Below are 25756 nucleotides of genomic sequence, written 5' to 3'. Positions count from 1 at the left end.
TCCCCAGTGTTAGTGGAAAGGACAGCGTGGATACAAGTTGGAGAGTCTGGTGTTATAATCAATATAAATAGTGGGAAGAAGAAAATAAACTTTGAGAATGACAGTCACTCATATCGACACGGTGAGGCAGAGTCTGCCGTCTCTGAATGTGCTCAGCACAGTCCCGGTACTTGTTGTATTGCCTTGGCTGAAATCTTACTGATACTGTTATGCGCATGCAAGGGAGCTACTTAATGCAAACAGATCAAGCCTATCATCACATTGTTGGGCAAAATATAACAGGCCTGCAAACCCAAGCCAAGCAAGCTGGATACACAGTGTCCTAATGTGCACCACTGCCACTGCACACCATTCTCGCGCACCGAGCTGATTGTACTACATTTCAGTACCAGATTTAGGTTGAATACAAAGCTGTTCCAATACCAAAAGGATATACTGTAGTTATGTTATCTGGCTCATTTGATATGTACCCTTGCTACTAGACTCAATATCACTACCCCCATCATCGCTGGTACACCATGGCTGCAGTGTGTAATATTTGCAGGATGCACAACAGCAATTCACGAAAGTTACTTTGCAGCACCTCACAAACCCGTGATCTCCACCACCTAGAAGGAAAAGGACAGAAAGGTCGTGGAAACACCACCATCTCCGAGTTTCTCTCCAAGTCACAAACCATCCTGACTTGAAAATATATCGCTGTTCCTTCATCATCGCTGGGTTAAAATCCTGGAACTCCCTCCAGCGAGAGTACCTTCACCATGCAGCAGTTCAAGGCGGCGGCCCATCACGACCTTCTCAAGGGCAACGAGGGACGGGCAATAAATGCCAGCCTTGCCAGCAACACCCACATCAGAGTACAAATAATAAAAAAGGCTTAATTCCAACATTCTACTGCTACCACTATCATTACCAGTCCCTCTGAAGGGAATCCAATATACTACCGTGATAGTTCCTGGACCATCCTTTTCACCAGATACTGAAGGACCTCTGACCTGGAACATTTAATCAACAGACCTCCCGTGGCATTGCTCAGTTAGTGGAAGGATATCCGGCTTTATAACAGTCAGTTACAGTGTTACACGAAGTATGTATGATACATAAACCTTTTGCTGCATCAGTAACCAATCTTTTGTGGCACTGATTACAGTGAGTCCGAGAATCTGCTGCTTAATAATAGGGGTATTCGCAACAAGCGATGGCGAAAGCGTTGCAGAAAGTGAGCGCGTGGCAGGAAGTGAGTGTGATCCTTACAGGAAATATACACGATACGCAACAACTTTAATATATTATATGTAGATAGTGCATTAATGATTTAATAGAGCAGTGGATAGCGATGAATAAATTAATTAATTAAGTAGCGAATGGATGCTAATGAATAGATTAATTCAGCAGTGGGTATCACTGAAGTAATATAACAGCTGACTGCAGTGAATAGATAGAGCAGCGGATATATTTGAATGAATAAATTCAGCAGCAGGTACGAATGAATGAATTAATGAATAGAGTAGCAGGCACCATGCAAATAATGAATGAACAGCAACATGCACCAAGGGGATTAGAGCCAATGGGAGCAGCGGAAAATTCTTGAACATTCAATGTTTTCACCGTCCTGACTTCAAACCATGGGTCCATGGTCAGCAGAGGGAGAGGAACTGGGCAATGTGAATGGAAGGGTGCAAGAGTGCTACCTAGCACAGGGAGCCCTGAACTACAGTATTACAGCCAAATGTTACCCCATTATAAACGTTGACCTGGGATTACATTCTAAAAGTTGACATAAAAATATTACTGAAAAATGATGACACAGGAAGGAATGAGAATGTGCACAGGAATTGCATCCCATATGCAGGACTTGTAATATATTGATAGATTTGATTGGTTAGCAGAGCCCTGGTATATTTTTCAGAAACAGCTGTTTCTTATTTGAAATGCTTCACCTTGGGTTCGGTGAAGAAACGCCATGTTTAACACTTGCATTCAATAGCAGCAACAATTGGTGGGGCAGATATCCAACCTGAATCATTTGGCTTCAGCAGAAACTTTTTGCTTGGGTCGAGGCAAAGGAGTTGACAGAACTGCTCGACGCTGTCCAGTGAGTTCCGAGGTTCGATCATGGCCACATCCCCTGCTGAGTACCTGCAGGTCAGAAGGAAACGTGAAATCAGAGAGAAAGATCCTAGAGTCGATGCCTGCTGAGTTTACCTATCTGAGGTTTGAAAACTAAGCTCACTGGTTAGTCCCCAGCTGGAGCACTGTGTCCAATTTTGGGCACCACACTTTAGGAAGGATACCAAGGCTTTAGAGAGGCTGCAGGGGAGATCGATAGAGTGATACCAGGGATCAGGGACTTCAGTTACGTTGAGACTAAATGAGCAGAGAAGGTTACGGAGAGATTTAATGGAGGAGTTCAAAATCATGGAGTAAACAAGGAGAAATCATAGAAATTTACAGCATGGAAGGAGCTATTTCGGCCCATTGTGTCCGCACCGGCCGACCAAAAGCTATCCAGCCTAATCTCACTTTCCAGCTCTTGGTCCGTAGCCCTGTAGGTTACGGCACTTCAAGTGTACATCCAAGTACTTTTTAAATATGGTGAGGGTTTCTGACTCTACCATCCTTTCAGGCAGTGAGTTCTAGACCCCCACCACCCTCTGGGTGAAGACATTTCCCCTCAGATCCCCTCTAACCAATTACTTTGAATCTATGCTCCCTGGTTGTTGACCCCTCTGATAAGGAAAATAGGTCCTTCCTATCCACTCTATCCAGGGCCCTCATAATTTTATACTCCTCAAACAGGTCTCCCTCAGCCTCCTCTGTTCCAAAGAAAACAAACCCAGCCTATCCAATCTTTCCTCATAGCTAAAATTATCCAGTCCAGGTAACATCCTCGTAAGTCTCCTCTGTACCCCCTCTCGTGCAATCACATCTCTCCTGCAATGTGGTGACCAGAACTGCACGCAGCACTCCAGCTGTGGCCTAACTAGTGTTTTATACAGTTCAAGCATAACCTTCTTGCTCTTGTATTCTATGCCTCGGCTAATAAAGGCAAGCATTCCGTATGCCTTCTTAACCACCTTATCTACCTGGCCTGCTACCTTCAGAGATCTGTGGATATGCACTCCAAGGTCCCTTTGCTCCTCTACACTTCTGAGTGTCCTATCATTTAGTGTGCATCCCCTTGCCTTGTTAGATCTCCCCAAATGCATTATCTCACACTTCCCCGGATTGAATTCCATTTGCCACTGTTCTGCCCACCTGACCAGTTAATTAATATCTTCCTGCAGTCTACAGCTTTCTTCTTTATCAACCACACAACTGATTTTAGTATCATCTGCAAACTTCTTAATCATACCCCCTACATTCAAGTCTAAATCATTGTTAAAATCCATATACACTACATCAAACGCACTACCCTCATCAACCCTCCTTGTTACCTCCTCAAAAAATTCAATCAAGTTAGTCAGACATGACCTTCTCTTAATAAATCCATGCTGACTGTCCTTGATTAATCCGTGTCTTTCTAAATGAAGATTTATCCTGTTCCTCAGGATGTTTTCCAATAATGTTCCCACCACTCAGGTTAGGCTGTAATTACTCGGTCTATCCCTTTCTCCCTTTTTAAACAAAGGTACAACGTTAGCAGTCCTCCAGTCCTCTGGCAAAACACCTGGAACCAGAGAGGATTGGAAAATGATGGTCAGAGCTTCTGCTATTTCCTCTTTTGCTTTTCAACAGCCTGGGATACGTTTCATCCGGGCCTGGGGATTTATCCACTTTCAAAGGTGTTTCCAGTCCACTTTGGCTAATCCCATCTCAGCTTAGTAAAATTGGCTTTTCCCCCCAATTGAAAACTTTTATTCCTGGTCTATCTTTGTCCTTTTCGATAACTACTCTAAATCTAACTGAATTATGATCACTAGCACCAAAATGTTCTCCCACTGATACCCCATCCACCTGCCCAGCTTCATTCTGTAAAACTAAGTGCAGATTTGCCCCCTCCCTTGTTGGGCTTGTTACATAATGGCTAAAATAGTTCTCCTGAATGTATTATAGAAATTCCGCACCCTCTATACCTTTCACACTAATTCTATTCCAGTTAATATTGGGGTAGTTTAAATCCCCTACTATTACTGTCCTATAGTTTTTGCACTTCTCAGAAATTTGCCTACATATTTACTGTTCTATTTCCCTCTGATTGTTTGGGGGTCTACAGTATACTCCCAGCAGTGTGATCGCCCCTTTTTTGTTCTTCCAGTGGCAGAAGGGTCAGTAACCAGAGAACATAGATTTAAAAGTAACTGACAAAATAACTAGGAGCAAGATGGGAAATGTTATTATGCAATGAGTAGTTAAGATCTGGAATGCACTGTTGAAAAGTTGGTGGAAGCAGATTCAATAGTAACTTTCAAAAGGGAATTGGATAAATAATTGAAATGTAAAAATTTGCAGGGCTATGGGACTAACTGGATCGCTCTTTCAAAAGGCCAACACAGGCACAATAGGCCAAATAGCCTTTTTTTGTACTGTATCATTCTATGATCAGACCAATGAATTCATCAAAAAAGGACTTACCTTCTCAGCCAGAATCTAGTATTTGACCAACTAATAACCGTGTGGCATAAGAGTCACTGTCACTATCTGGACTATTACAGGATGCCTCTTCTTATATATGATGGTTTCAAAGGTTACATTCAGGCAATACTGAAAACAACCCCAAATGACCCGCTGACCTCATCGCCATCTTACTTTTTGTAGGAACAGAGAGCAATGGTGTTTTGTGGTCGGGATCTGTATCAGTCACCAGTCACCATTCAATGAAGTTACCCTTTTGGATTCTACAAGGATACAAAATGATCTCTACATGAATATAATCTGGAGTCAGAAGGTTGTGGATTCAAGTCCCTCACCAGAGATTTTTGCACAAAATCTGCCATCTTTCAGAGGTGGATGTGAAAGATGCCATGGCATTATTTCGAAGAAGCGAAGGGGATTAATCTCCAGTGTCCTGGCCAAAATGGATCCCTCAACCAGCATCAAACAAACAGATTATTTGGTCATTTATCTCACTGCTTGTGTGCAAATTGACTACCGCGTTTTATAGAATGATAGAATTACAAAGGTGGTCACACTTCAAAAGCACTTCATTGGCTGTGAAGCACTTTGGGTTGTCCTGAGGTCATAAAAGGCTCTATATAAATGCAAGTCTTTCTTTCTCTAATCAACATTTAGGGGGAGCAGAGATCAAGTCTCATTCACAACTAAGGAAACCCGGGGTCATCTTAAATGTTGCAGACTGGATCCACCCACCGAGAGAGGGGAAGGGAGGGGATAACTTCCCAGATTAATATTAATATTAATCAGTAGTCCCTCGAGGGGATGCTATCGACAGGACAGAGATCAAGTGCTGGGTCTCTGCTCAATGCGTTGGGCGATCTCTACAGTGCATTGAAATTTCAATTTGCTTATTTGGGAAACCGATTCAGACATTTCTTACTCAATGCCGGAGCCAGTGATGTCGAAGGTGATGAGTCGCACATCTTGGAAGTGGCTTTCGTCTGTGACCCTTCCATTGGAGATCATCAAGGCAGGGAATGGGTGGAGCTGTGAGGGTGGGCATCTAATTCGTCTGTTTGTGTCACATGGTCCCACTGAGACACCATTGGCTGCATCATCCTCAAATTGAAAGCTATACTTTGATGGCAATCTACGCAAGGAATAAGATATTGCACAAAGTACAACGTTACATACATAAGGACGCGTGTATCTATAAATACACACAGGGTAATGTAATCCCCATAACACCAAAAAATAAATCCCATCGTCACTGCCATCCCAGTCACACGGGACAGTAACACTGCTGTGCGTGTCACATCTGATCACAAAAGCTGTCCACCTGACACCGTCTGCTGAACACTGCAGTTTGCGCAGGTTGATGTATAAAGAACAACTCTCTGGGGTGTGTTCTAACCAGTCAGCTGATGACTCAGTGGCTAGCATGCTCACGTCGGAGTCAGAAGGTTGAGTGTTCAAGCCCCACTCCAGACACTTGAGCACATAATCCAGGCTGACACTTCAGTGCAGTTCTGACAGAGCGCTGCCTTATCTGTCCTCTCAGGTGGATGTAAAAGATGCCATGGCACTATTCCATGGTAAAATTCCATTGAATTTATAGCGCAGAAATTGGCCATTCGCCCTAACTGGTCTATGTCGGTGTTTATGCTCCACACAAGCCCATCAACATATCTTTCTATTCCTTTTTCCCACGTGTTTATGTAGTTTCTCTATAGATGCATCTATGCTAGCTCCTTGTGGTAACGCGTTCCATATTCTCCCCACTCTGAGCAAAGAAGTTTCTCCTGAATTCCCTATTGGATCTTATATTTATGGGCCCTAGTTTTGGTCTCACCCACAAGTAGAGATATCTTCCCTACATTTCCTCTATCAAACCTTTTCATAATCTTAAAGACCTTTATTAGGTCACCTCTCAGCCTTCTCTTTTCTAGAGAAAAAAACTTGTCCAATCTCTCCCGCTAGATATAAGCTCTCAGTTCTGGCATCGTCCTTGTAAATCTTGTTTGCACCTTCCCCTGAGCCCCAATATCCATTTTATAATATGGAGACCAGAACTGTGCACAGCACTCCAAGTATGGTGTAACCAAGGTTCGATACAAGTTTAACATAACATCTCTGCTTTTCAATTCTATCCCTCTAGAAATGAATCCCAGTGCTTAGTTTTCACTTTTTATGGCTTTGTTAATTTGTGTTGCTACTTTTAATGATTTATGAACCTGTACTCCGAGATTCATTTGCTCCTCTAACCCATATAGACTCCTATTTTCCAAGCAATATATGGCCTTTTTATTCCTCCTACCAAAATACACTACCTCACACTTATTTATATTGAAATGCATTTGCCTGGAGGCCTCAAGAGACAGTTGACTCCAATCTGCCACTCCAGGTCTCTATGGCAGGTGTCTGAGGATCCACGGAGGTGGCACTGCCCATGGGGCTCTGTCCTGAGTGCCCATTCTCCAGGTGTCCTGCATATTGCAGGGCGGACTACAGCAGTGCAAAATCATCCATCACAGTAACGCAGATGTGGGTAATAGAGTCCTCCAAATGACCAGTGTCATACAGTCTCCACTGCCTGTGGACAATCTGCACAGTGTCATACAGTCTCCACTGCCTGTGGACAATCTGCACAGTGTCATACAGTCTCCACTGCCTGTGGACAATCTGCACAGTGTCATACAGTCTCCACAGCCTGTGGACAATCTGCACAGTGTCATACAGTCTCCACTGCCTGTGGACAATCTGCACAGTGTCATACAGTCTCCACTGCCTGTGGACAATCTGCACAGTGTCATACAGTCTCCACTGCCTGTGGACAATCTGCACAGTGTCATACAGTTTTCACTGCCTGTGGACAATCTGCACAGTGCAGTACAGTTTTCACTGCCTGTGGACAATCTGCACAGTGTCGTACAGTTTCCACTGCCTGTGGACAATCTGCACAGTGTCGTACAGTTTCCACTGCCTGTGGACAATCTGCACCGTGTTGTACAGTTTCCACTGCCTGTGGACAATCTGCACAGTGTCATACAGTCTCCACTGCCTGTGGACAATCTGCACAGTATCATACAGTCTCCACTGCCTGTGGACAATCTGCACAGTGTCGTACAGTTTCCACTGCCTGTGGACAATCTGCAGTGTCATACAGTCTCCACTGCCTGTGGACAATCTGCACAGTGTCATACAGTCTCCACTGTCTGTGGGCAATCTGCACAGTGTCGTGCAGTCTCCACTGCCTGTGGGCAATCTGCACAGTGTCATACAGTTTCCACTGCCTGTGGACAATCTGCACAGTGTCATACAGTCTCCACTGTCTGTGGGCAATCTGCACAGTGCCATACAGTCTCCACTGTCTGTGGGCAATCTGCACAGTGTCGTGCAGTCTCCACTGCCTGTGGGCAATCTGCACAGTGTCGTACAGTCTCCACTGCCTGTGGGCAATCTGCACAGTGTCATACAGTCTCCACTGCCTGTGAACAATCTGCACAGTGTCGTACAGTCTCCACTGCCTGTGGACAATCTGCACAGTGTCGTACAGTCTCCACTGCCTGTGGACAATCTGCACAGTGTCATACAGTCTCCACTGCCTGTGGACAATCTGCACAGTGTCGTACAGTCTCCACTGCCTGAGGACAATCTGCACAGTGTCATACAGTCTCCACTGCCTGTGGGCAATCTGCACAGTGTCATACAGTCTCCACTGCCTGTGGACAATCTGCACAGTGTCATACAGTCTCCACTGCCTGAGGACAATCTGCACAGTGTCATACAGTCTCCATTGCCTGTGGGCAATCTGCACAGTGTCATACAGTCTCCACTGCCTGAGGACAATCTGCACAGTGTCATACAGTCTCCACTGCCTGTGGGCAATCTGCACAGTGTGGTACACAGGCTCCTGTTGGTAACAACCTTTCTTTAAAACCTGCGTGCGTGAGATCCAGATCCTCAGGCTCGAGCCAAGAGGCAACTCGTGCTCACCCCCGACCACGCGACACGCGCTCGCGCCCTCCGACCACGCAACACGCGCCCTCCGACCACGCGACACGCGCCCTCCGACCACGCGACACGCGCAATCGCACTCCGACCACGCGACACGTGCTCGCGCCCTCCGACCACGCGACACGCGCTCGCGCCCTCCGACCACGCGACACGCGCTCGCGCCCTCCGACCACGCGACACGCGCTCGCGCCCTCCGACCACACGCGATCACACTCCGACCACGCGATCACACTCCGACCACGCGACACGCGCGATCACACTCTGACCACGCGACACGCGCGATCACACTCCGACCACGCGACACGCGCGATCACACTACGACCACGCGACATGCGCGATCACCCTCCGACCACTTGACACGTGCGATCACCCGCTGACCACGTGACACGTGCGATCACCCTCTGATCACGTGACACGTGTGATCACCCTATGATCACGTGACATGTGCAATCACCCTCTGATCACGTGACGTGCCCTCCAACATCTCCGACCCTCACCATGACCTCCCTTCCAAGAATCTGCAGGGCCTCCTCCATGTAGAGAGTGAGAGGTCACAGGTTTGGGGACTCACCTCCTGGCTATTATGGGCTGTGCTCTCCTATGAGTCGTATTAAAGCCCAGCTGTGAGCAAGCAGCCCATAATGAAGGGATGCGGGTAGTGACTACAACAAGCAATTACATTCCAGGTGAGCTCTTTGTGTATCAATCGGTGTTGGGAATGGGGATTGGGGGTTATGGAGACTGTAAATTGCTGTCCCCTCAGTACAGATTCACACGAGGCATGTCGTGAAGTCAAGGTCACTCTGGGCCTGCACCTTTATTTCCAAAGCTCTGGAATGCTGCACTTGCCTGAGACCTGTCCTTATATACCTGTCTCTTGCAAGTGCACCTCTGGTGGTAAGGTATGCTGGTGGTTACAGGTCATATCTTATTACAGTCATGTATAGCATGTTAGGATACAGTTATATATAATAATGTAAGATACATGACAGAGACTTGTTTGAGTTATGTGCAGACTAAAAAGAGTACAGAGACCTTAGGTGGGTGGGGGAATCTACGACTGAGGTAGGAGAAGACCCGATTCTCCAGTGACATTTTCTTATTTTACCCTTCCATTTGTTCTTAACGGTCCAGCATTGTCAGGAACTTACTGAGCCTTGCACTGGTGAAACCCTAAGCACAAGATACCGGCCTCCCTCCTGCAGTCCCTCGCTGTATTGTACTCACATGACATCGTCACCAAGCACGCTTAACCCTGGCGGCAGAGGATAGATTCTGAAGGCTTGCTCCCAGAATTCCTTTATCCAGGGATCAATTACAGCGTCGGGTCTGGACAGAGGAAGGAAGTTCAATCAGGATCAATACATCTCTCTGGAGAAAACACTCTGTGAACTGCTCTGGTGCCAGATGGTGTGAAGAGTCCATCAGCAAACAGAAGAAAATACGCTAAGTAGGCAGGTTTCAGCAAATAGGACAATCTGTGAACCAAGGAGCTCGAGACATTGATAGACACCTGTAGAATAATGGATACTTGGGAGTGAGTACAGTCAGAAATCTCAACCAGAATGCGGAATACTGGGTAACAGAGCAAGTTCTGGGCTGGTGTTGAGCTGAGGCGTTTGTGTAACATCGTTAAGCATGAGAGCAAAGGACAAGTAGGTGAGGAGCCGACATTAAATAATGGCCTTGTTTTTTAACCCATACATGCTTTGTTCAGAGTTCTGCTGTTTAGTCTGTCCTGAATCTGTATGATAGAGGCAAGAGGGCAGTAATACATTTGCAAAACAATACAAATGCCTCTTTGTTGAGTTTTAGGTTTGTGTAGAATTACTATAATTTTGATAGTACACTTCCAGCCTTCCCTTTCTGCTGCCAGTGTCACAACTTTAGTTTCCTTATCGCTGTGTGCGCAGCTCATGTTTCCACTCATCACAAAGTGCCTCTCCCCTACACCCAGCGTGAACGATTGCCCTGTGAGTGAATGACCCAAGAAGCACAGGGATGGACAATAAACCCAGATCACATCCCAAAAACAAGTTAAAAGCAAAGCTTGCCTGTGTGAGTAACGGAGAGAGGAATGCCACATGAAGACATTAAGTGTTGGGCCACTAATACCGAACAGTCATTTCTAGGCTTCTGTCTTAAACTTTACAAACTACATTTATTTAAACCCATAAAAGCAGTCCCTATGTAGTATAAGCAATATATGGGATAGGAATCGGGGCTTAAGGAGAAATGGATTGGTAATGAGACAGGCTCAAGTAACACACTCGGACCCAAACTTCATAGATGCACCTTCACTTGGTGCATTATTTTTGGTACACGCACATCTTGCTGTACCTGCTCCGTTAACCGAGCAGCACACCCAAAGGGTTTACAGGGGATACTCAGAGAGCGTTCTTACCCCAGGTCATGCTGGTCGTCACCCAATCCCACGGGCAGCAGTCCATTGGATCCCAGCTGAATCAATCGTTTACTCAGCTTCTTGGCAACAAAGTTAAACCTTTAATGAAAAAACAAAAAACTTTGCACTCTAGAAACTTGGTCACTTTAAAAAGTTATTGAAATTCAGTCTGGTATTACAGTTACATTATTTACTGTTGTAATATTTAAATACTTTTGGAATCGCTCGGATCTGATCAGACTTTGTGTTGTTAGAGACTTTCAAACTGTAGAATTTAGTCATATTACTTAGGGGGAGATCATACTTAAGTCATCAATCAAGATTCTCATGGTATCAGGTAGTTACTCCAGATGTATCTAAATGACCCAGTTAAACATATCAGATTGGATCAGTTATAGGATGTTGGATTTGATCAATTTTCAAGCTCATGCTCCACACCAAGTCACGAATGCATAATCTAGGCTGACACTGCTGTGCAGAACTGAGGAATGCTGCATTGTCAGCAATGTCATCCTTTGGATTAGATGTTAAACCAAAGTCTAGTCTGTCTGTGCCGGTGGACATTAAAAGCTGGAATGAAGAGTAAGAGGATGCATTAAAATGGGTCAAAGGGCATCTTCATCCTAACTCATCTCCATTATCTTTAAATCTGACAAATGTAATTTTCCCCTTGTGAATTCTATCAATTCCCCTCCTCCCTAAGGGTGCTGACTTCCTGCTGGGGTAATGTTCCACAGATAGTTTGGTATGTCATCAAGTGGCCCATACCCTGCAGTGGGCATTGGCATTCCATCCTCCCCTAATGTCCACATGCAGACCTCCAGTAGCGGTCACCGGTTAGCGAACAAGTTGGAACCGTGATGGATTTTACTCTTCTTTACCCAATGGGCCCATCGGCTGCCCGATTATGCCAGCTACTGCATCACAGGCTGGGGATCAAAGCATGATGTCCGTGTCCGGTGTACCTTAGTTACTCGTTGTGTAAACCCACATAGCTATCCCAAGTAACACAGTTCTTTAAAACACCTCACGCTTGGCTGGGGGAGAAGGGGGACAACTTTGACTGACGGACCGTGGGCAGAAGGTGGATGCGTTTCCTCACTTGGCCTTCAGTGGCAGATGGTCAGTGGTCACTAGCTCGACAGAGTCACTAAGGTTCACAATTGTGTAAAAATGATCATCAGCGGTTAAACCCTCTCCCCACACACTCACCGTTCAACTTACTTGGGGTAGGAGGAATCTCCAAGACCCAGGACACCACAATCCATCAGAGAGAGGGAGGCTGCAGGAAGGTTCCGTCGGAAGATAAATCGCCAGAATTTCTACAGGGCAAGCAGAGTGTTAGTCTGGATCAAACTCGACTGCCGTCAGTGGGAGGGGAGTGCCAAATTGATAGGCTGGCCGGCTGTCAGATAGGAAAACCCTTGGGGACGGTGCCCGGCAATGGAGAGATGGGCAGGCTACAGATCGGGGCTTGGGGCAGAGGAGCTGGGAGGGGCGGCGAATGCGGCAGGGACGAGAGGGGAGCCGCGGTCGGAGGGAGGGAGGTGGGGCCACGGTCGTAGGGAGGGAGAGGGGCCGCGATCGGAGGGAGGGAGGTGGAGCCACGATCGGAGGGAGGGGGGGTAGGGAGGTGGGGCTGCGATCGGAGGGAGGGAGAGGGGCCGCGATCGGAGGGAGGGAGAGGGAGCCGCGATCGGAGGGAGGGGGGGTAGGGAGGTGGGGCTGCGATCGGAAGGAGGGGGGGTGCGATCGGAGGAGGGGTAGGGAGGTGGGGCTGCGATCGGAGGGAGGGAGAGGGGCTGCGATCGGAGGGAGGGAGAGGGGCCACGATTGGAGGGAGGGAGGTGGAGCCGCGATCGGGGGGGGGCGATCTGAGGGGGGTGGGGTCGCAATCGGAGGTGGGGGGGGGGGGCGATCGGAGGGGTGGGGCGCGATCGGAGGGTGGGGGCGCGCAATCGGAGGGGGGGGGCCGCGATCGGAGGGAGGGGGGGGCACGATCAGAGGGAGGGAGAGGGGCCGCAATCGGAGGGAGGGGTGGCCGCGATCGGGGGGGTGGGGGTGCGATCGGAGGTGGGGGGGGGCGCGATCGGAGGGGTGGGGCGCGATCGGAGGGTGGGGGCGCGCAATCGGAGGGGGGGGGCCGCGATCGGAGGGAGGGGGGGGGCACGATCAGAGGGAGGGAGAGGGGCCGCAATCGGAGGGAGGGGTGGCCGCGATCGGGGGGGTGGGGGGGGGCGCGATCGGAGGGCGCGATCGGAGGGAGGGAGAGAGGCCGCGATCGGAGGGGGGGGAGCGCGATCGGAGGGAGGGAGACAAGGTTTCCTTGAGAAGCCGGCACTGGGGGGGGAGGGTGGGTGTGGGGAGCTGCACTGAAAGAGGCACTGACCTTGTGGAGCCGATAGCTCCCACCTCCCTTTCACTGCCGAGTTTCCGGAGTTCTGGCAAACCCGGATGGGAGCTGTTAAAGTTGAATCAAGCTCCTATTTGCACTGTGGGAGCTTAATTTAAATATGTTAACAGACCTTCATGTGCATGTCGGGTTGGGGTTGCGTTTGCGTTTCTTACACCCATCATGGGGGGGTGGGCGGCGGAGGTTAATATCAAGCCCTGTGTCTCCATTACCTACTGCCACTGGGTTCCACGTTATAGCTCCCGCACACCTAGTTGTACCAGGAATGCACACTGTACGGGGATATAAATGCTCCCTTAGCTGTATTCAACTTAAATTTGGTCCTAAATGCTCAGATCTATTCTCCCAACCCCGCCCCCCCCTCCCCACCACTAAAAGAATATGCGCAGCAGGCTGGTGGGGGGAGGCAGTTCCTGCTGGTGGGGGGAGGCGGTTTCTGCTGGTGTTACTGTACCGTCATGTTGTCTGGAGGTTCACCCTGGCCGGTGGTGGAGCACACAAATACCACTAGGGGCTCGTGAATCAGGTCGGCCTGAGGGGGAAGAGAAAAGGACAGTTAGAACATCAGAGCGTAGCATGGCAGCACAGACTATCGACGGGTGAGCAGTAAAGCAGTGCAGGAGTCACTCTCTCCTTTCAGTTACAGCTTCTTCAGGAAAATACCATCAAGCTGTTCTTTGCTCTGCCCCTCAATCTGTACGATTAAATTTGGAGTATCGGTGGAAACAGCAACAACAACAACCACATGGATTTACATAGCGCCATTAATGAAGCAAAAAAACCTAAGGCATTTCCTGGAGCGTTATCAGGCAAAATTTGACACCGAACCACATAAAGTGATATTAGGGCAGATAATCAAAAGTTTGGTCAAAGTGGTAGGTTTGAAGGAGCATCTTAAAGGAGAAATGAGAGGTAGAGAGGAGGAGAGGTTTAGGCAGGGAGTTCCAGAACTTGGGGCCTAGGCAGCTGAAGGCTTGGCACCAATGGTTGAGCGATTATAATCAGGGATGCTCAAGAGGGCAGAATTAGAGGAGCACAGACATCTCGGGGGATTGTGGGGCTGGAGGAGATTACAGAGATAGGGAGGGGCGAGGCCATGGAGGGATTTGTAAACAAGGATGAGAATTTTGAAATTGAGGCACTGCTTAACCAGGAGGCAATATAGGTCAGCGAGCACAGGGGTGCTGGATGAGTGGGACTTGGTGCGAGTTAGGACATGGGTAGCCGAGTTTTGGATGACTCGAGCTTACGTAGGGTAGAATGTGGGAGGCCAGCCAGGAGCGCATTGGAGTAGTCAAGTCTAGAGGTAACAAAGGTATGGATGACGGTTTCAGCAGTGGATGGGCTGAGGCAGTAGCAGTGACGGGCAATGTTACAGAGGTGGAAATAAGCGGTTTTAGTTAAGCTGCGGATGTCGTCAGAAGCTAATTTCAGGGTCAAATATGACACCTAGGTTGTGAACAGCCTAGTTCAGCCTCAGACAGAAGTTAGGGAGAGGATGCAGTCAGTGGTTAGGGAACGGAGTTTGTGGCAGGGACCAAAGATAATGGCTTCAGTCTTCCCAATATTTAATTGGAGAAAATTTCTGCTCATCCAGCACTGCAAGTCGGACAAGCAGTCTGACAATTTAGAGGTGGAGGGGTCGAGAGAAGTGGTGGTGAGGTAAAGCTGGGTGTCATCAGTTTACATGTGGAAACTGACGCCATGTTTTCAGATAATGTTGTCAAGGGACAGCATATAGATGAGAAATCGAAGGGGGCCAAGGATAGATCCTTGAGGGACACCAGAGGTAACAATGCGGGAGTGGGAAGAGAAGCCATTGCAGGAGATTTTCTGGCTACAATTAGATAGATAAGAATGGAACCAGGCGAGTGCAGTCCCACCCAGCTGGACGATGGTGGAGAGGCGTTGGAGGAGGATGGAGTGGTCAACTGTGTCAAAGGCTGCAGACAGGGGCGGAAACCGGATTGAAGGGATTCAAACATGGAGTTCCGGCAAAGATGAGCACCGATTTGGGAGGCGACAACACGTTGGAGATGGGGTGGTATCTTGCAAGCACAGTGGGGTCGAAGGTTGTTTTTTTTAAAGGAGAGGGGTGATGACGGCAGATATGAAGGAGAGGGGGACAATATCTGAGGAGGAAAGAGAGGTAGAAAGGCGGAGAGGTTTATGGAGGGAATTCCATGGCTTAGGGCCAAGCCAGTTAGAGGAAGGTGGAGTTTTCGGAGGGTTGTCGAGCTGGAGGTTACAGAGATAGGAAGGGGCAAGGCCATGGAGGGATTTGAAAACAAGGATGAGAATTTTACATTTCAGCCATCGATGGACCGGGAGCCAGTGCACGTCAGTGAGAATAGTGGCAATAGGTGAACGGGACTTGGTGCGAGTTAGGATATGAGTGTCAGAGTTTTGATGAGTTTAACTTTACAGAGGATAGAATATAGGAGGCTAGCCAAGACAGCAATGGAATAGGCAAGTCTAGAGGTAAAAAAAAGCATGGCTGAGGGTTTCAGTAGCAGATGGGTAGAAGCAGGGATGATGTCAGGTGATGTTAGAGGTGGAAACACGCGGTCTTAGTAATGGAGTGGATATCTGGTCAGCAGCTAAGCTCAGGGTCAAATAGGACTATAAGGTTCAGCCTTAGACAGTGGCCGGGGGAGGGAATGGAGTCGGTGGCTATGGAACGGAGTTTATGGAGGAGACTGAAGACAATGGCTTTGGTCTTCCCAATATTTAACTGGAGGAAATTTCTGCTCATCCAGTACTGGATGTCAGACAAGCAATGTGACAAATCAGAGACAGTGGAGGAATTGAGAGAGGTAGTCGTGAAGTACAGCTGATGTCATCAGAATGTGTGTGGAATCTGACATGTTTTCCGATGATATCGACAATGGGCAGATGAGAAATAGGAGGGACCAAGGATAGATCCTTGGGAGACTCCAGAGGTAACGGTGCGGGAGCGGGGAGAGAAGCCGTTGCAGGTGATTTGCTGGCTACAACAGGATATATGGAACCATGGGCGAGGGCAGTCCCACTCAGTTGGACATCGGAGGAGAGGCAATGGAGGAGGATAGTGTGGTCAACCATGTCAATGGCTGCAGACAGGTCGAGATGGATGAGGAGGAATAGTTTACCACAATCACAGTCACATAGGCTGTCATTTGTGAATTTGATAAGGGATGATTCAGTGCTGTGGCAGAGTCGGAAACCTGATTGAAGTGATTCAAAATGGAGTTGCGAGGAAGTTGGGCATGGATTTAGGAGGTGATAACATGTTCAAGGACGGGAGAGGAAAGGAAGTTTGGAGACGGGGTGATAGTTTGCTGGGACAAAAGAGTCAAAAGTGAGTTTTCTGAGGAGGGGGATTTAAAATGAAAAGAGGACAGTACCTGAGGAGAGGAAAAAGTAATAGTTTTTCTGGAGCTCCCTTCCAAACTCTGACCATCAGCATGGAAAGGAAGTAAGGAAAAGAGTTTCTATATGAACAGTGAGGAGGATAGTGATAGACTTCAAGAAATAGACAGATTGGTGCAATGAGCAGATGAAATTTAACACAGTAAAGTGCGAAGTGATACATTTTGGTAGGAAGAATGAGGAGAGGAAATATAAACTAAAGGGTACAATTCAAAAGGGGGTGCACGAATAGAGAGACTTGGGGGCATATTTGCACAAATCATTGAAGGTGGCAGTGCAGGTTGGAAAGCAGTTAAAAAAAGCTTACAGGATCCTGGGCTTCAGAAATAGAGGCAGAGAGTACAAAAGCAAGGAAGTTATGACGAACTTTTAAAAACACTGATTCGGCCTCAATGGAGTATTGTGTCCAATTTTGTGCACTGCACTTTAGGAAGAATGTGAAGGCTTTTGAGAGGGTGCAGAAAAGATTTACAAAAATGATTCCAGGGATGAGGGACTCCAGTTACATGAATAGACTGGAGAAGCTGGGGTTGTTCTCCTTAGAGCAGAGAAGGTAGAGAGGAGATTTGATAGAGGTGTTCAAAATCATGAAGGTTCTGGACAGAGTAGATTGAGAGAAACTGTTCCCATTGGCAGAAGGGTTGAGAACCAGAGGACACAGATTTAAGGTGATTGGCAGAAGAACGAAAGGCGACAGGAGGAAAAACTTTTTTACGCAGCGAGTGGTTAGGATCTGGAATGCACTGTCTGGTGTGGTGGAGGCAGATTCAAAAGGGAGTTGGATAAGTACCTGAAGGAAAACATTTTAAAGAGCTACAGGGAAAAGGCAGAGGAGTGGCACTAGCTGAAGTGCTCTTGCAGAGAGCCGGCACAGGCTCGTCAGGCCGAATGGCCTCCTTCTGTGCTGTAACCATTCTATGATTCCAGTTGCATTTATATAGCGACTTTCACAACCTCAGGATATCATAAAGTGCTTTGCAGCCAATGAAGTACTTTTGAAGTGTAGTCACTGTTGTAACGTAGGGAAATGCGGCAGCTAAACTATGCACAGCAGGATCCCATGAGCAGTAACGAGATAATGGTCAGATAATCTGATAAATATTGGCCAGGACATCGGGAAGAACTCCCTTGCTCTTCAAATAGTGCCTTGGAGTCGTCTATGTCCACCTGAGAGGGAATGCAGGGACTTGGTTTAACGTCTCATCCAAAAGACGCCACCTCCGACAGTGCAGCGCTCCCTCAGTACTGCACTAAGTTGTCAGCCTAGATTGTGCTCTCAAGTATCTGGAGTGTGACTTGAACCAATAAACTTCTGACTCAGAGATGAGAGTGGTACCAATGAGACACGGCTGACACCTTGGTGTCAGTGCCAAGTAATGACTACCTCTGACCAGAAGATGTCTGACAATCTTCCTCTGACCTATTAATGGCACTATCATCACCAAGTCCCCATCACCAACATCCTCAGGTCACCAATGACCAGAAGCTGAATGTGACCAGTGTGACTACAAGAACAGGGCAGAGGCTGGGTATTCTGTGGCAAGTGGCTCACCTCCGGACTCTCAAAGCTTCACTATCTAAAAGGCTCAAGTCAGGAGTTAGAATACTCACAACTCGCCTGGGTGGGGGCAGCCACAACACTCAGGAAGCTCGGCACCATCCAGGACAGAGCAGCTCAGTGTATCAGTGTCTCTGCTGCTGGAACCAATATCCACCCTTGATCTACAGGACTGGCTCACTGTAGCAACTCCCCATGGTTACTTCAACACCACTTCCCTCCTCTGCAGCCTCTACCATCAGCGCAGCAACATTGTGGGAACACCACCACCTCCAGGCTCATCTCAGAGTCCATCTCCCAGTCACACACCATTCGTACTTGGACATATATTGACATTCCTTTATTGTTGCTGGGTCAGAAACCTGTAATTCCCGACCGAACACTTTGTGGGAGCACCATCACTGCAAGGGTTGCAGTGGTTAATGGAGAAGGCTCAATGCCACCTCGTAAGCATGGCCAATAACTGCGGCTTTTTAACGTTCTGAATTCCTCTCCCAGTGATGGCCGGGGCAGCGGGAGAGGAATTAAAAAACTGGCTCACAGGTTAGGCAAGGGAGGAACTTAACATCCTCTGTCTAATTCAACAACAACTCGAGTTTATGCAGCACCTTTAACGTAGTAAAACGCCACAAGGCGTTTCACGTGTGTCATAAAACAACATTTAACACTGAATCACATAAGGAGATATTTGGGCAGATGACCAAAAACCTTGGTCAAAGAGTTTTGTTTTAAGCAGCGTCTTAAAGGAAGAAAGAGAAGAAGGGAGGCGGAGAGGTTTAGGGATGGAATTCCAGAGCTTAGGGTCGAGGCACGGCCACCAAGGGTGGAGCAATTAAAATCAGGGATGTGTCAGAGGCCAGAATTGGAGGAGAACAGATATCTCGGGGCTGGGGTTGTGGGGCTGCAGATTAGAGAGATAGGAAGGGGTGAGGCCAGGGATTACATAGGGTAAGCCATTTAGGACCGAGATGAGGAGAAACTTCTTCACTCAGAATTGTGAACCTGTGGAATTCTCTACCACAGAAAGTTGTTGAGGCCAGTTCGTTAGATATATTCAAAAGGGAGTTAAATGTGGCCCTTACGGCTGAAGGGATGTGGAGAGAAAGCAGGAATGGGGTACTGAAGTTGCATGATCATATTGAATGGTGGTGTAGGCTCGAGGGGCTGAATGGCCTACTCCTGCACCTATTTTCTATGTTTCAAAAAATTCAATGAGGTTGGCCAAGCAAGACTTTCCCTTTTGAAATCCATGCTGACTATTCATCATTATATTTTTAACTTCTAGATGTTCTTCTATTTCCTCCTTTAGTAGGGATTGCATTATTTTTCCTTCCACCGATGTTAAGCTGACTGGTCTATAGTTCCTTGGACATGTTCCATCTCCCTTCTTAAATTTAGGTATTATGTTAGCTATCCGCCACTCCTCTGGCACTACATCTTTTTCTAATGAATTATTAAGTATGTGTAGTTATGCCTCTGCTAACTCTTCCCGAGATTCTTTTAAAATGCGCGGATGTAATCCATTCGGACGAGGGTGTTTTTCCTCTTTGAGTTTGATTAGTTTATTTAATATATCTCCTCTTTTTATTTTAAATGCACTTATTTCATGATCCAATGTCATGTCCACCTGTTCTATCTCCCTGGTAAATACTGAAGCAAAGTAATTATTTAATATTTCTTGTGCATGAAAAACAAAAAGTTAGTATGCAGGTACAGCAAGTAATCAGGAAGGCAAATGGAATGTTGGTCTTCATTGCAAGGAGGATAGAGTATAAAAGCAGAGAAGTCCTGCTACAACTGTACAGGGTATTGGTGAGGCCACACCTAGAGTACTGCGCACAGTTTTGGTGTCTGTATTTAAGGAAGGCTATACTTGTATTGGAGGCTGTTCAGAGAAGGTTCACTATGTTGATTCTGGAGATTAAAGGGTTGACTTATGAAGATAGGTCGAGTAGGTTGGGCCTATACACATTGGAAGTGTTGTTGAAGTAACCTTTAGGCTGTACTGCAACCTGTAGATGTATGTACGGAAGCCACAGTGCAGTGGTGATGGAGGGGTGCATTTAGTTCAGTAGCGGGGGCAGTGATCAAATAAATTGCTGTGTCCTGGAGAGTGTTGAGCTTCTTGAGTGTGACAAAATGATTGCAGATCAGTTGAGCGAGGTCCATTAGAGAATCCTTTCAGAGTACCTTTCAAAGGAAAGGCAGAGTGGCACCTACAACATTTTTCAGAAAGTCCTGATAGCTTCCCATAAAATGAATTATTTTTTTGAAGTGCAATCATTGTTGTTATGTAAGCAAAAATTCTGTGCACAGCAAAATCCCTTGAGCAGCCTAACATAAGTAGGAGCAGGAGCAGGCCATTTGGCCCCTCGAGCCTACTCTGCCATTTAATACGATCATGGCTGATCTGATCATGGACTCAGCTCCACTTCCCTGCCTGCTCCCCATAACCCCTTATTCCCGTATTGCTCAAAAATCTGTCTATCTCCGCCTTAAATATATTCAATGACCCAGCCTCCACAGCACTCTTGCAGAGAATTCCACAGAATTACAACCTTTTGAGAAGAAATTCCTCCTCATCTCAGTTTTAAATGGGCGGCCCCTTATTCTGAGACTATGTCCCCTAGTTTTAGTTTCCCCTATGAGTGGAAATATCCTCTCTGCATCCACCTTGTTGAGCCCCCTCATTATCTTATAAGTTTCAATAAGATCACCTCTCATTCTTCTGAACTCCAATGTGTAGAGGCCCAACCTACTCAACCTATCTTCTTAAGTCAACCCCCTCATCTCCAGAATCAACCAAGTGAACCTTTTCTGAACAGCCTCCAATGCAAGTATATCCTTCCTTTGTGGTGGTGTTGACTAAAGGAGAAATGTTGGCCAGGGAAACTTCAACATCCACCAGAACAGGCAAATAGTTTAATGACTCATTTGAAAGACGGCACTCCCTCCGTGCTGCACTAAAGTATCAGCCTAGATTATGGGCTCTAATTTCTGGGGTGGGGCTTGTAACCACTACCTTCTCTTTGAGGCCAGAGTGCTGCCAACTGAGCCACGGTTGATACACAATAAGAAAGCAAAGAATTTCAAATAAAGCAACTTACACTTGGGAGCTAAAACATTAATTAAAATGGGCACTTAATTGAGAATGAGAAAAGACTGTTTTACCTACCAATCTTTGATTCCAATCCACCTGGGCCAGATCTCTTTCAACTCACTGAAGTTAGCCCTCCTCTAGTTAAGTAATTGTACACTTGATTCTTCCTTGTCCTTTTCAATAACTATTCTACACCTGATGATATTATGATCACTGTTCCCCCAAATCCTCTCCCACCAAAACATGCTCTACTTACCCCATTTCATTTCCCAGAATTGGATTCAGCACTGCTTCCTTCCTCGTTGGGCTGGAAGTTCTCTTGTACACATTTCAGAAATTCCTCCCCCTCTTTGCCCTTTACACTGTTACTATCTCAGTCTATCAATCTATATTAGGATAATTGAAGTTCCCCATAATCACTACTCTGTAGTTCTTGCATCTTTCTGTAATTTGACTGCAAATTTTCTCCGCTATCTCTGTCCCATTAATTGGTGGCCTATAGAATACACCCAGTATTGTAAAAGCTCCTCTATTGTTCCTTAATTCTAACCAAAAGGATTCTATCTTTGAACCCTCATACACCATCTCTCTCCAGTGCTATAATAATGTCTTTGATCAATAGTGCCACTTCTCTCCTTTTTATCCTTTCCTATCTCTCTGAATACCTGTAGCCAGGAATACTGAGTTCCCAATGCTCCCCTTCTTTGAGCCACGTCCCATGCGGTGTCTTGTGCCTGCAGCTCACCAACCTTATTTACCACACTATCTGCATTTACGCACATGCACTCCAAACCAATCTTGCATTTGTCCCATGCCTGATCCCTCCTCTGTCAGCCATAGCTCAGTGGGTAGCACTCTTGCCCGAGTCAGAAGGTTGTGGGTTCAAGTCCCAATCCTGAGACTTGAGCACAAAAATCTAGGCCGACACTCCAGTGCAGTGCTGAGGGAGTGCTGCACTGTCGGAGGTGCCACCTTTCAGATAAGATGTTAAACCGAGGCCCCGTCTGCCCGCTCAGGTGGGCATAAAAGATCCCATGGCACTATTGTGAAAAAGAGCAGCGGAGTTATCCCTGGTGTCCTGGCCAATATTTATCTCTCAAGCAACATAATACACAGATTATCTGGTCATTATCACATTGCTGTTTGTGTGCGCAATTGGCTGCCACGTTTCCTAAATTGCAACAGTGACTACACTTCAAAAATTACTTCATGGCTATAAAGTGCTTTGGGATGTCCCAAACTCGAGCTATATAAATGCAAGTCTTTCCTTCTTTTATTTCTGAACTATTCTTTGCTCGAGTGCTATTTGTCTCTCCAGTCTTCTGTGCATCTTGTTTCTCCTCTCAAATGTTTCATCCTGGTGCCCATCCCCCTGCCAAATTAGTTTAAACCCTCCCCCACAGCATTAGTTAGCCTTCCTGCGAGGACATTCGTGCCAGATCTGTTGAAGTGCAACCATCCACTTTGCACAGGTCCCTTCTGCCCCAGAACCGGTCCCAGTGCCCCAGGATTCCAAAGTCCCCTCTCCGACACCATTTCTCCAGCCTCACATTATCCTCTCTGCTTTATCCTACTGTTCCTATACTCACTAGCGCGTGGCACTGCAAGTAATCCAGAGATTACTACCTTTGAAGTCCATTATCTCATTGCTATTTGTGGAAGCTTGTGCGCTAATTGGCTGCTGCATTTCTAACATTACAACAGTGACTGCACTTCGATTACTTAATTGGCTGGAAAATGTTTGGTCACATTTATTTCCAACACCAGATTTCTGATTGGTCCCCTTAGAAGACAAGACACACACAGCATTTTCTCAGGAATGTCTAATTAGATTCTGCCTGCCTGAAGAATCAATTACTTTGCAAAATGTAATTTGAGCCATTCTGACTGCCAGGCTCCAGACAGAACAGAGCTCACAAAGAACACGGAGAGTTCACCCTTGTGGGTTAAGACTTTTTCCCGTCCTCCCAACAGGTTCTTAACCTTCCTCCACCCTCCTACCCCCGCAAGTTTCTGACCTCCTCCCCTGCCCAAGTTCCACTCCCCACACCAGGTTCCTGACCTTCTACCCCCCCACATTGTGTGCGGGGCACGGATTAATAACAGGTTTATTGGGTATGAGTGAATAGTGACAGCGTCATGACTTCCAGATTTTATCCAATCCAATGATGCCAGATGCCACATACGCACTGAGCTTTCCTAGATATCACTCCGATCTAGTGGGAGGAGAGGGAGAATGTGGTGCGGGTGTAAAGTGGGTGGGATTGGAAGAACGGGATCCGTTTTACCATCTGGATCATATTCTCGCTCTTATTCCTCGCCCCCTTTCGACCCGGATCATGTTCTTCCCCCATCCCCGCTGTCCCATCCATACACTTTACCACCCCTCCCCCGCCCAGTTCCTGACCTCCACTCCCCTCTGATCCTCTCTCTTCCTCTTCGATCCTCACTTCCTTTGATTCTCTCTCTTTCCTTGCTCTATCACCCTGTTTCTCTCTCTCTCTCTCTTTCCCCTGCTGATTCCCTCTCTCTCCCCCTTCCGATTCCCTCTCTTCCCCCTCCTGATTCCCTCTCTCCCCTCTCCTGATTCCCTCTCTCCCCCTCCTCTCTCGCTCACCCTCTTCCCCCACCTCTCTCACCCTCCACACTTTCCCCCTCCTCTCGCCCCCCCCCCCCCGATTCCCACTCTTGCCTTCTTCCCTCTCCCCCCTCCAATTCCCTCCCTCACCTGTCAGATTCCCACTCTTCCCCCCCGCCCGATGGCCCCTCGCACTCCCGATTCCCTCTCTGATTCCCTATCTCTCTCTCCGCTCCAATCCCCCTTCTCTCCCCATTCAATTCTATCTGTCTCTCTCTCCCCTCCGATCCCCTTTCTCTTCCCACCTCAGATTCCTTGTCTCTCTATCCCCTCTCTCCCTCCCCCCCTTCAATCCCCTCTCCTCCTTCCAATTCTCTCTTCCCACTTATCCCCCCCTCCCCCCGATTCCCTCTCCCCTGATTCCCGTTCTCTCTCCATCCGATTCGTTCTCTCTTCCCCCTCCTATCCCCTCTTTCTCTCACCTCTCTCTTCCTCCCCTCTCTCTCACCCTGCTCCGATCCCCTCTCTCTCACCCTGCTCCGATCCCCTCTCTCTCACCCTGCTCCGATCCTCTCTCCCTACCTCTCCCCTCTCCCTCCCCCAAACCCCTCTCCCTCCCATTCCCCCCTCTGATCCCCTCTCCCTCCCCTTCCCCCCTCTGATTCCCTCTCCCTCCCCTTTTGATCCTCTCTCATCCGCCCCCCTCTCCCCCAGCCACCAACCTTCTCCGCACGGAGCCAAGGAAAACGTGGCCCACAGTGCAGGCTGCAACTGTCGAGTACTGCGCATGTGCGGCTTCGGTAAATAGCGCGCGTGTGGAGAAGGGATCGGGTGCACATGCGTGGCTCCTGGATACTGTGTACTTGTGCAGCAGGCCGCAAAAGTGTTTGTGCCGATAATCAGTCCGCAAATGCTGTGGGATGCCCTGATGCCATGGAATGCACTATATAAATCCTCAAGAGGTCCCAAAGTGCTTCACAACCAATTTTTGAAATGCAGTCTCAGTTGTAATACAGGCAAGTGTGCCTCCGATACAGTGCGGGCCCACGAGCACCTCAGGCAGTGACCACAGCACGAGAGATATAAGAGGTAGCACACAGGATGAAGGTCAGCCCCGTCCATCTCCATCTGCATCCACCAGTACTCACGATTGTATAACTATCGAACGGCATCACTCTGCATGTGAAGTGACGCCGTATTCCTTCCCTGCCGATCCGCTCGGCCACATCCTGTGCCGTGCCGGTCTGACTACCGAACAACACCAGCAGCTTCCGCTCAACCATCTGCAGGGAAAGAGTGAAGCAGAGCTCGTGAGGCTGGGGGTGGGCGAGACGGAACCGGCACATCTTCAAGCTGCGGTCAGATGTATTATTTTCAACAAAAAATATATACATCACATATAAGATAAGACATACAGAGTAGGACAGGAGTTACCAGAAGCTCCAGCACAGAACCCCAAGCAGCTTACCAATATCAGCAGCAGTAAGATATTGTATTTTTCATAACCTAAAAATATTTTTTAGTTTTATATTCCAGGGGTATTTGATGATACAGCAATAAGAATGAGCCGAACTCAGATCACAAGGTGTACAGCAGAACTATCACCTCTGATTATTGCAAAATACCCTGTATCAGAACATGGACACACAGATTTAGTCACAGCGACAGAATGGGGCACGTTAAGGAGTTACCTTCCATATATCAGCACAGCGTCAACT

The 25756-nt window shown here is 47.6% G+C and overlaps 1 protein-coding gene across 5 annotated transcripts in view; it reads right to left on the bottom strand.

Moving 5' to 3' along the window:
- LOC139232554 (NADPH-dependent diflavin oxidoreductase 1-like) overlaps nt 1–25756 on the bottom strand; it is a 46225-nt gene that overhangs the window by 9425 nt on the left and 11044 nt on the right. For 3 of the 5 annotated variants that reach the window (XM_070862969.1, XM_070862971.1, XM_070862973.1), the window contains exons 1-8: nt 25730–25750; nt 25187–25321; nt 13846–13923; nt 12203–12300; nt 10979–11077; nt 9802–9903; nt 5498–5707; nt 2018–2139 (exon numbers count right to left, since the gene is read on the bottom strand). In XM_070862969.1, the coding sequence (XP_070719070.1) occupies nt 2018–2139; nt 5498–5707; nt 9802–9903; nt 10979–11077; nt 12203–12300; nt 13846–13923; nt 25187–25321 (844 nt within the window). In that variant the 5' untranslated portion in view covers nt 25730–25750. Of the gene's footprint in view, nt 1–2017; nt 2140–5497; nt 5708–9801; nt 9904–10978; nt 11078–12202; nt 12301–13845; nt 13924–21716; nt 22320–25186; nt 25322–25729; nt 25751–25756 lie in introns of those variants that run through there. The other 2 variants (XM_070862970.1, XM_070862972.1) reach the window with 2 other exon arrangements.

This window comes from Pristiophorus japonicus, chromosome 20 (assembly GCF_044704955.1).
Source record: "Pristiophorus japonicus isolate sPriJap1 chromosome 20, sPriJap1.hap1, whole genome shotgun sequence".
In the NCBI taxonomy this organism is placed as follows: Eukaryota; Metazoa; Chordata; class Chondrichthyes; family Pristiophoridae; genus Pristiophorus; species Pristiophorus japonicus.
Note: the sequence above shows the minus strand (reverse complement) of the source record. Positions and strands in the feature narration are given on the sequence as shown.